The following is an 11923-nucleotide window of genomic DNA, read 5'->3' on the forward strand; positions in this document are numbered from 1 at the left end:
AAAATCCATGGTTGATAAAAATCAATTTAGTCCTTGCGTTCGGGTCCCTGCAAAGAGTTGTGTGACCCAGCCACGGCCCCATCTGCCGGTAGCGGCTCATCGAGTTAAGACTTTCCTGTGGGGAGAGGAGAGATGCGGGGTGAAGAAAGAAAAGAAAATCGAGGTCTGTCCCAAAGCTGTGGAGGGGCAACATCGTGAGACTATTTCTAACTATTAGTTGGGCTTGTGGTTGATTTTTTTAAAACAACCTTTACATTGAGGTTATGGGAAACCAGCATGGCTGGCCTCTGGGGCTTTCTTCACAAAGGCCCCCATTGTATTGTGCTATGTGTGTGTATTCGTGTTCTGAAGACAAAGAGGTCTGACTATATATTATAGTCTCCTAACGTAATTAAATCCTAACTCCTCACAGAAGAATAACATAAACGAAAACACACTTGGGGGAAATACCATCTGAGAACTTTGTGTCAGAGCGTGACATCTCTTCTCGGTGCCTTCAGGGAGGGAGGGTGTGATGGTTTCCTTCCCAACAGAGACAGCAGCTCTTCAAGGACCAGAGGTTCATGGAGACAACTCCTCTCTAATTTTCAGAACCCGTGTGCTATTTCACTGTGAAATGTAAGCTTCATTTCCCAACCAGGCAAATAAGGCTGACCCCTCCGGATTCTTCTTTGCTCCCATCTGTTGGCCAAATCAACACTTTGCGACAGGTTTCATTGACACTGGTGATGTTCAAATTAACCTGCAGAATTGAATCCAGAGAATCCAGCAGCTTCCGACCATGACTGTGGCTCAGAAGCACTACAGTGTGCTCTGGCTGACAGCATAGACAAGTCTGTCTCTGTTCGGGATTCGTGGGCTCAGTGATGATGCCCACGCACCAACCATAGTGATCTGGTTCAGGTCAATTTGATACTGTTCCAGGTTAATTCTGAAAACCCCATCTTCGATCATGCAAGACTTCGGTCAGCCTTGCTTCCCCAAGTGACAGTGTGCCCACATTAAGACACCTTGCCTCGGTTAGCTGTTTGGATTTGTTTCTCCTATTTGTCTGACCACAATCAACAAATCCATTGATCGGTAGGACCAAGGGCCACATTCAGACCTTTACTCTCCACATGCGTGTCCTGCACTCTGTGTCCCCAAATCAGCTCACTGGTGACCCAAATGAGACTTGAATCTGACAAACTGGGCTCCAGTTCTGGCTTTTCTTGATGACTGACACAAACCCATGGGACTAACCCACGAAGCCTCACCCGACCCCTAAGATTGCTGCAAAGATGACAGGACATATCATAAAACCACCTAGATCCTTATCTGATCCGTGACTCCATTGCCATCATCACCAGCTACACCACTCAGCCTTCTCAGCTAGTGACAGGGTCCCCAGAGACTCCACATGTGACTCCAGATCCCAAGGACATAAGCTTTCCTGAGAGATTGTTGGGCACAGAGAATTTGGGGTCCAAGCGTATAGCAGAAAGAGCTCTGAGGGGTAAAATGGAGTTCCCCTGGCCTCCCCCCAAGCCCAGCTGGGAACCTGGGAACCTGCAGTGGTGAAAGGATGGAAATAAGCTGTGGGAGAGTTTCTCTAACCCATCCGCAGCCTTCCCTGGAGGCCCTGGCTGGCCGAGGCTCTCCAAGCCCCTCCCGATCCACTTCGGCCCCAGGCTCAGTGGGAAGGGCTAGGTTGGCAAGCCTGATACAGTGGCTAGCAGCTGGGGTCAGAGGCCACTATGAGGACAGTCACTGCTGTAAGACTTGGACGCTGCTCACACTAGCATTCTCCCATCTGGACTGTATCAGTTGTCCTTCTAAGTCGGAGATGACAGCCCTGAAGGGACTACAGCTCCTTAGCTGAAGTCTTGTTACTCAATTCTGAGCAGCAGCTAGGAGCTGTGGGGAGCTGCCAGTACCCTTGCCAGCTATCCTGGGGTCACCAGAAGGACCTCAGACACCTCCCTCAATGTGGTGCTGGCTCCTGGCCAGGCTTAGGTAAGAGATCCTTGTGGGATCCGGTCTATGTGGCTGCTCTCCTGCTCGGGTTCTGGTCTCCTGCCACGCACGCACTCAGTAAGCACTGAGTTAGACCCTGGCCTGTGTCCCATATACAGTGAAGGTGTCAATGGCGAGCCTGTTGTATGCAGTCAACAAGTATCTGGGTTTCTGGGGCCAGAGGTGAGCTGTGACCCCTGACACAGGGAGAGCAGGCAGGCCAGGCAGTACACATGGAGCCTGTGGATCTCTTACCAGGTTCTTCATCTTTTACAGTTCACACCACAGTGGGACTTCAGGAGGCAGCCATCTACACTGGGGGCCCCAGTGTCAGCAGCCAGTGCCTAATGGTTTGCCCATCACTATGGTCCTGCTCCCACACCTAACTGGGCTCTGGATCTCAAAGGGGTAAGACTCCCTTAAGCTCCCAACCACACGCTGCTGGGCTGGGTGGGAGATGTCTCCCACTGAGCCTTGGCATTGACCTCTGTGAAGTTGAGACAATGCTCCTGGGTCCCCAGAGGCTGCCTGCCAACCTCTTTGCTTTCTCCCATCTGGAACTGGCACCTGGAGCAGGAACTGTCAAACATCACGTCCAGTCAACAAGGGTTAAACTGAATGAAACACACGCAGAGAGACCTGTTACACACACACACACACACACACACACACACACACACAGAGAGAGAGAGAGAGAGAGAGAGAGAGAGAGAGAGAGAGAGGTTTGCTTCTTGCCAGCTGGTGAGCTGGGCGCACAGTAGGGTGTGTGCTTTAGGCAAATGGGAACTGTGTAATGTAGATTTAACATGACACTGAACTGTGCTGCAAAGCCGAAACCTAGGGTAACAAATATCCTGGAGGGTTCCTGGAGTTGGTGACATCTGGTTGAGAGAAGTTCCCTTTCTGAGATCCATAGGAAGATGGGTCAGGCAGAGAGCACAACTGGTTCAAAGAACCGAGGCAGGAAGTAACTGGGCAGAAGAGAATCCAAGATTCCCACCCATTTCTAACCTTGCAGCCCCCCACCTCACCTCAGGAGCAGCTCCGAGCCCCTCATCTGTGGTAGGCATCAGGTCACTCTCCCTTCCAGGCTAGGAGCTGAGGGGGAGTGTGGCTTCCCTCGCTTATTCTCACTCCCCCTACACACTCACACACTTGTCCACAGGTCTCCTCCTCAGCCCATTCCATTCTGGGGTCAAGGACTGAACCCTCCCTCTACATGCTTCCTGAGCTCATGAAGAAATGTGCTTGCCAAACATCTGCTAGCGCTTTGGGTGCCGGGAGGGGGTAGGGTGCAGGCTCTCCAAATTGCTCCTAGCACTTTTCCCAGGCTCTGGGCTGCAGCCCTACCTCATCCAGCCCAACTGGGACCTAGGCAGCTCCCTAGCAGGGTCACTGAGTGCACAGAGAGGGAACACTGTGTTGTCTGCTCCGGCCTGCAGCAACACTCCGGAGCAGTTCTAAGAAACTTCTAGAACTTTCTTCCTAGAAAGTTCCACTGTGCTCTCCAAGTAGGCCTTGTTGCTTTCTGAGAGGCATGGAGAAAGGGGTCAGTAGAGCTCAGACTTTGAGATGACAGCCTGGATGCCCCGAGGAAAGTCATTTCATACCGCAGGCCCCATCTGAGGTTCTCAAGGGTCCAGGGTGACTTCCCTTACTGCAGCCACCACCTGGTCTATTAGCCACTTACTATTTTTCTTCAGACCAACTAACTTTTATTTACTTAAACGTATTCGTGCGTTTTTACAGCTTTATTGGGGTATAATTGGCATACAGTAAACAGCACACATTTATAGTGTGATATAATTATTTTTAAGGGATGCCTCACATGCTGTGGATGCAGATTACAGCCCCTCGCCATAAATAAGAAGTAACTGTGGAGACACCCAGTGAAACAAAACCACATAATTGGGTTCCCTCTAGATTCACAGCCCATCTCAGCCTAAGCGTCTGCTCGCTCTGGGAGAGAGGGGAGCTAAGGCTTAAGACTCATTAGGTCCCAGCGGAGGCTTTCTCCCTCGTGTTAGCAGAGAGCCTGAAGGAAAAATGGGAGCCATTTTCTGCTTGGATGGTAACAACTTAAGTATGAAATCCATATTAAGATGGGAATCCAGGTGGGCACCAGGGAAAGAGGGGGCATCCCCCACCACCCACAATAATAAGGCCTTGGGAATGTTTTCTATCCTTGGCTATGACTGTGGGACCAGGAGTCAGGTTGTCCCTGTCCTTCTGTACACCCCAGGACTTGTTTGCACGGCTAACAGAAAAGAGCCTGAAGACCAGGTCAGCTAACCACCTCTGTCTCTATCTCTCTGTTTCTCTGTCTCTGTCTGTCTTTGTCTGTCTGTCTGTCTATCTGTCTCTCTCTGTCTCTCTCTCTCTCTCTGTCTCTCTTTATCTCTCTCTCTCTCTCTGTGTGTGTGTGTGTGTGTGTGTGTGTGTGTATGTACAGACGAAGGTTGTCTTTCTCTACCTTGTTTTTTTTTTTTTTTTACATACAGTCTCTCACTGGGACCTGGGACTCCCCATCAGTCCTTAGAGAGATCTTCCTGTCTCTGCTCCAGAGCTAGGATTATAGTCACACACCACAATTGCTTTTCACTGTGTGGACAATGAGGATGAAACTCAGGGGGTGCTATGCTCCTGTGGTAAATACTTTAACCACTGAGCTATCATCTTTATGGTCTTGTTTTGGTAAACTCGTTTCACCAGTAGCAATGGAGGGTGGCTGGCACAGATGCTCCAGCAGCCTGCGACCCTTAGAGTACATGTTGTCTCATCCTGGAAACAGCTTGCTATTGGAGGAATGAACTAGGGAAAGGAGGCAGCTTGTCAGAGGGAGACACGTGAGAGACATCCCTCTGTTCTTCGCACGCCCTTCCCTCAGTAGGAAATCCAGGACAGAACGAGGGGCCTGGGCACTCCGTAGGGAAGAGACTAAGTACACTGAGTGGTGGATAGTGGCAAAAGCCCCAGTTACGATCATGAGGGTTGAGCAGAAGGAGAACTGGAGAGCTTTTTATGAAGATCACAAAATGGAGAAGTCCTCCCACCCACCCCCACTGGGGAAACAGAGGTTATAGGGCCCAGGCTTAAGTGAAAGAGGCTAGGATGTGGCACAGAAAGAGGGGAACACAAAGGTAGGTTTCCTTTTCTCTGTTCAACACACATCTCCTCCCCAGCAGCTTCAAGGTTCGTCCAGGGCCAGAATTCCTTACCCATTCTTACACCTTCTACTCGAGCTACCTCTTGCGAGCCTACCAGTACTACAGAGACCCTTCCTGCCAGGAGCCTAGCCACTCATTGCTCATCAAGGGCAAAGTTCATCTGCGCCAGGCCTCCTGGGTCACCCAGGGTGCCACGGAGGCTGACTACCGTCTACACAAGGTGGGCATAGTCTTCCACAGCCAACACATCCTGCTTGACATTGCCAGGTGCCTCAGCCAGACCCAGGCTGTCCAGGACTGTACAGAACGTCTGCCTCCAGGCCAGGCCTGGCTGTCAGGGATGCTGTTTGAGCTCCTGAGCTCCCAGGTCCCAGATGACTCCTGGTGGCACTGGGCTTCAGCATGGACGAACTCAGTCTGCTGTGCCTGCAAGGTCACATCCAACAGCAGCCTGGGGTGGCACCCTGTCTAGTCCAGGAGTTGTTCCTTGGGGATATCCACACTGACTGGGCAGAGAGACAGCACTACCATCCCAATGGCCACCAGTGCCCCCTGCAAAGTGCTCTGGGAGGATGGAGCTCTGTGGAGAGGCTCCGGTGCCCGGCCCAGCAGGTCCTATAGTCTGGTCCTGCTAAGGGTCTGATCTACTCACCGCCCTCACCTCTGGGCAGCTAACCCCAGGACATTAGCACATTCAGTTACCTCTGCTTGAGCCTTCTAGTCTCAGCTTCTGCAAGGCTAGGTGAATTTTGTAGAGAATAACATAGTTCATCCTCCCTAGCCTAGTCATGCATCTCCTGGGTTTGGTCTTCATGATTCTTGCAACACCCCGTCCCCGTCCCTATCCCCGTCCCCGTACCCCCCCAGGGCACAATGGCTCAGGCAGGTTTCTTCCTGTTTGGTCCTGTTTACCTGGTCCCTCTATTTCCCACTCTGCACATCTCCTAACACCCAGCATACCCTGCTGTTAGGGAGCCCAGCCTGTTGCCTGTCACCTCCTCACTTGGGCACTAAGCATTTCCTCAGGGGAGTTCTGTGGCACCACCCAGCATGGGGTCTGGCATCTGGATAAAGGCAGCATAGCATTGGCACATGTGTTGGAAACACTCCGCTGGGGCTGTGGTACTCTCTTAGTGACATCCTTCAGGAGCCCAGGGGACCCACTGGTGACCAGGGGACAAAGCACTGATGTGTGTGTGCACACATGTTCATGTTCTAGGGTGTTGTATCAAACTCCACACACATTCCGGGGTCAGTATCATGAACAGAGGTGGAGCTGGGAGCTGGGCAGGAACTCTGATGACTGAAGCTAAGTGGAGCCAAAGGTGAGGAGTGTGGCCTTGGTTATCCTGGAACTCACTCTGTAGACCAGGCTGTCCATGAACTCAGAAATCTGCCTGCCTCTGCCTCTCAAGTTGCTGGGATTACCACTTAAAGCACTGTCTAACCTTTTTTTTAAAATGTGATTCTCATTTCTAACATGTGCCCAATGGTCTATGGGCTGATTCCCAGAATAGAGAGGTTGTAAAGCGACCCTATGGCAGCCATCCAACTCCACCTGTAAGGAAGTGCCGTGCTGTCCCTCAACTATAAAGGATGGGGCTGTCAGTAGAAGACTGGGGCTGGTGGAGTTTTCGATGCCAAGGCCTCCTCTGGTGCTTGTACTGTCTGATCACTCTCCTCAAAAAAAAAAAAAAAAAAAAAAGTTGAGAAAAATATTTTCGAAAATTTAAAAGGCATTGGGCAGTAGTGATGCAGGCCTTTAAACCCAGCACTTGGAATGCAGAGGCAAGAGGATCTTTGTTTTGAAGTCAGCCTGGTCTACAGAGTGAGTTCTAGGACAGCCAAAGGCTATACAGAGAAACTCTATCTCAACAAAACAAAACAAAACAACAACAACAACAACAACAACAAAACAGCCGGGCAGTGGTGGCGCACACCTTTAATCCCAGCACTTGGGAGGTAGAGGCAGGCAGATTTCTGAGTTCGAGGCCAGCCTGGTCTACAGAGTGAGTTCCAGGATAGCCAGGGCTACACAGAGAAACCCTGTTTCGAAAAAAAACAAAACAAAAACAACAAACAAACAAACAAAACCAAAACAAAGGGAGCAGAAAAAAAAAGAAAGAGAAGGAGGAGGAGGCAAGGAGGAGGAAGAGGAGGAAGAAGAGGAGGAAGAGGAGGAGGGAAGGAAATGAAAGAAAACAAAACAGCCTTCAGATGTGAAGCTGTGACATGGGTGGCTGAGAACAGGAGCTCTTTCTTCACACTCAAGTCCAATCAGTGATGAGTGCAGTGTCTGGAAGACTGGGAGAACGCTGCTTATTGTGAGTGCACATGAAGACAGGTCAGGACTCTGGGTCACTGTACCCCATGTTTATTTCCTGATAATCAAATTAAATATGGTAGCTCACACCTGTAATCCTAACACTTTAGAGACAGAGGCAGGGAGTTCTCAAAAAACAACAGAACAACGAAGTACAAACAAATGGACAGAGAGAAGAATAAATTCAGCCACCTCTTGAGAGCTGTTTGAACCTTGCTTGGGCCATCCAGCCATCATGAAGCATACACTGAGTGCCTACTGTGTACCGTACACTCAGTTGCAAAGCCAGTTGGGGCAACTTCTGATCCCCATAGCAACTGCTTGAGAGAATCCCAAGGGGTGAACGTTAGTGAGGAGAGTCCAACCCCACCTGCCTTCCTTACCCTTTCCAAGTGTCCCCAAAACCTAGAATCTGGGAGGCAGAGAAGGAACACTGCTGAACAGAAAAAAGAGCCTCAAGTTTCTTTCAAAATGACCTCAAAATGAATCCCTTTCCACAGACAATTGCTTATGCTGCTCAGGCCTTAATCCAGAGGAGATGAGTTGATTTCCAGACCCCAACTCCTTGTTCCAAGAGACACAGTGAAGGCTGACCAGTTCCCCTCTCCTGGGAGAAGCTCAGGGGCCACTACCTCTTCCCTTCCTGCAGCATGGCTGCTCCTGGTGGCCTGCACAGGCTGGAAAAGTGATTGAAAAACAAGACACATAGAAAGATGTCATAGCAGACCAGCGCCAGATGCACAGACATTAAATTAAAGGTCTGCTCGCCACCCCCCTCCTGGGGAGGGGAGGAAGATGATTTGAGAGAAGGAAATGCAGCAGTCAAATCCCCAAATAGCACCTCTGCTCTCGGGGGCCTGAGCCTTGCCCACGACCCAAACCAGATGGTAAACACTGAACATTTTTAGAAGTTAATTTAAAACCAATTTGATCCCCAAATTTATCGTCTGGATATAGAATACTAATCAATCAGTCCATGCTCCACCACAGTCATCCGGGGAGGCATCACCTCTGGGGCTTAATTAGAAACTGGTACGTGCCATAGGAGAAACGGCTTGGTGGAATGGGCTCACATCAGTGTGAAGTTGGCAAGTGTGAGACCGGGGGCTTTGTCTGTTCACACATAGGTCTCTGGCCTCTGTTGAGGTCACCCTAGAGACATTTAATGGGGGCAGGAGCATTGTGTCATCTACTTCAACTACCCCTGAACAGGAAATGTCTTTTCTGTCTCCTCACCCACCTGCTCTGCCCCAAATCACTTGTCCCAAATGACCAGTCAGCCCCTGCAATGTCCCTCTGCACAGGGATCATACACACGTGAGGTCACGCGTGTGTCCCTGTGAGTGTGGCAGGAAAGAGCTACTTGGTATTATTTCTATGCTGTGCATTTGGCCCTGTCAATACACATTAGTGTGAGCACAGTTCAGAATGTAGGTTAAAAGGCCTAAATTAGAGGGAACTCTTATCAGCCATCCTCCCAATTACCAACACTCTGGCTAACTGCCATCGCATCCTCCATCACAAACAAGTCTGTCGCCATTTACTAGTGTTTCAAAGTGCCTTCCAGTCCTCCGGGTCAGAATCCCCCCCAAACAGCAGCTCAGCCTGATGGGGCTCACCTGTTATCTGAGCCCCTTGGAAGCTGAGGCAGATAGGATCGCCTGGAGTTTGAACTCAGCCTCAAATAATAATGAAAGATAATAAGAATAAGAATGATATCCAGAAATAAAACTTGATATAGGGTCATGTGCTATAGAACTAGAGCTTCAGCCTCTTCACAGGAATACATATTAATAGTAAGAGCTTTGAAAGGGTGGCAATCCAAACAAGAAAAAAAAATGTCCTCCCCCTTGTCTTTCCTGCTCTGGCCTCAGTTCTGTTCCCTAAGGAACGGAGGGAACAGGGTTGTCTGCCAGCTCCCAGGTCAGCGCTGAACAGTGGCTATCCCAGGCCATCACGTTTTCAGAGAGGAAGGCTCTGCATCGACTTCTGGACAGCATCTCCCTTTTATGGAAAGAAGAAAGAGAAGCGAGGGGTTGGGGGGAGGGGAGATGGGAGTCTCTGTCTGGTTCCTTTTTGGCCTCTACTAAACTTTTTCACTCCAGAATGCAGATGGGTCGCTTCTACCCAGCTAGATTTAGCCTTTCCTGTTGATGGGTGTTGACTCACTTCCGCAAAGCCAAGCTTGGGGGTGACTTCAAGCAATCAAAAGCCAGAAGAAACCACTGCAGGAGCAGGGGTCTCCAGTGCAACTTGTTTTGTCTGTTGTAATAAATGCTGGAGGCAGGGCATGGTGGTACATGCTCTTAATCCCAGCCCATTAGAGAGGTAGAAGAAGAATCAGGCGTGTAAGGCCAGCCTGAGCTACAAAGCAAGGTCAAGCAGAGGCAAGGACTAGCACTCCAGGAGGATGAGTCCTGTTGACAAGTTTGGGTTCAACTGAGAGACTCTGCCTCAGAATAAGGTGACACTCGATCTGAGGAAGCCTCTCCTTGCTTTCACATGTGCCTGCACACATAGGAACACACACCCTCACTCCCGACATACACTCACACATACACCATACATAGAAAACAAAAACAACCATGCTAGTGTTTGTGTATCCTGTACAAAGGATGTGCTAACTGCTGTGCAGCTCTGGAACAGGTCCTGCAGGGCTGTGTACAACTGTGGACATCTGTGGCAGGCCACCGGGACTCCTAGTTTCACTGTCCTCTGTCAAATGCTTGCAGGAGGGGGTCAGCATAAGCCTCGGCATGTGGAGGAGCAATGGCAGTGATAATGGCAGTGACAGGCCAGGCTGGCAACCTAGGAAGGGCTTCTTCTACATCTGGGGGCCTAACCCACCTAGACTTCACCGAGTTTCTCATCCATCCAGCAAGTGTGTGTTTATAGGGAGCCTTGGTGTTGGGGGACATGAGGACCTCAGCCTAAAAAGTTTTTGCAACTTCCTGTCTAATGCAGAAGGGAAGGTGTGGAGGGAGACATGTATGAGAAGGTGAAGGGACAGGTCTCAAGGTTGCTTTATAAACTTCAGGTCTTTGTTAGGCTGAAGTCCCCAGGGAAGGGGGTGACTTTGCCTTCTAAATCCGAGGACACCCAAGCTGCCAACCTAGGGAAGGCTAGGAAGTCGAAAGCAGCTGACAACCAGTAGGTGGGTCTCACTGGATTCCAGTTGATCCCTGCCTCTTTCTGCTGCCTGACCACTGTGTTTCAACTTTGTCAGTACCACCCTTGGCCCTACCTGACTTGCAGTTTCATCGCCAGCTCTGACGAGCACCACCCATCTGTGTTGCCTTGCCAGCCCTACCACTGCGCCTTGGTGGCCACTGGGATCAGCATGGGCTGTGAGTCAAGGGACTTCAGCTTTGATGACCACAGATGCTCTTGGGAAGGGGATTACCACCATTTTTCAGACCCTGTCTGCCGCCGGCCTACCTTCACGGTGTTTGCAGTTGGCCACTACTCCAGAGGCACCCCATCCCCCTGGGTCCAGAGCGGCACTGAGCTGATGTTTGAGGTTATACGGGTTCATGTGACCCCCACGGACCAGGTCACTACAATACTCAACTTCTCCAAGCCAAGCAGCTGTGGTGGCCCAGGGATCTGGTCAGTAGGTACTGAGAGGAATGTCACAACCACCAATGGGTGCCTGCCCTTGGGCATCAGGTTCCCACATGTAGAGTATGAACTGTTCGAAGTGGAATAAGACCCTCATGGGCAGAGCCTGCTCTTCATTGGACAGAGGCCCACAGATGGATCCAGTCCTGATACTCCTGAGAAACGCTCTACCTCCTTCCAAGCCCTCCTGCTGTTCTGCAAGAGGCAGGCCCAAGTGGCCCCCAGGCCATTATGGCAAAGGCCTCCAATGCAGAAGCTCCCCATTGGGTGGTCACCATATCTTTCTGTCATCTCTCTCACGGTGCTACTCAAGGACTGGTCCTCTTTGAATAACTATGACATCAGCCTTTAACTTCCGGGTGGCCCCTTGAACACTGTGCGGCCCTCCTACAGATGTCCACCTGGCTACGTGTTGTCAGAGCATTATGGAGGAAGGACAGCCCTTCTCTGTTGCTCTGTCTTGGATGAACATATGGTTCTGCCACCTCTAGTCTAGCCTGTATCCCACAGGGCTAAACAACACTGCAAAGCCAAGAGCAAAGATCACAGACCTGGGTATGGCTGCAAAATGCTGTTTCTAAAACCCTACTGCTAGTTTTAATCCTTTTGTTGAGATTGGTGTCGGTCTACTGGCCCTTCCTCACCTTGGGTATTGAGACAGAGAGAATAGCATCCTATGACGGTGCCCAAGGTGCTCCCTGCCGCTTGGCCAGGTTCTGGGTTGCAGTGTAGAGATCATTAATTTGAATTTAGCAATACAAACTCAGCCAGGGCATGAATTAAAGATGCCGCTTGGGGCTTTCAGTGTCTCTCTCAG

At 50.5% G+C, this 11923-nt stretch overlaps 1 protein-coding gene across 1 annotated transcript; it reads left to right on the top strand.

Moving 5' to 3' along the window:
- The first annotated feature begins 2125 nt into the window (after window positions 1–2125).
- On the top strand, window positions 2126–11458 carry Apcdd1l (APC down-regulated 1 like). The gene is given in 5 exon segments (XM_028769766.1): window positions 2126–2178; window positions 2272–2403; window positions 5181–5539; window positions 5542–5744; window positions 10712–11458. Coding segments are annotated over 5 exon segments (1494 nt in total).
- Window positions 11459–11923: the final 465 nt, after the last annotated feature.

Source organism: Grammomys surdaster, unplaced genomic scaffold (genome assembly GCF_004785775.1).
Source record: "Grammomys surdaster isolate TR1022 unplaced genomic scaffold, NIH_TR_1.0 193, whole genome shotgun sequence".
Taxonomy (NCBI): Eukaryota; Metazoa; Chordata; class Mammalia; order Rodentia; family Muridae; genus Grammomys; species Grammomys surdaster.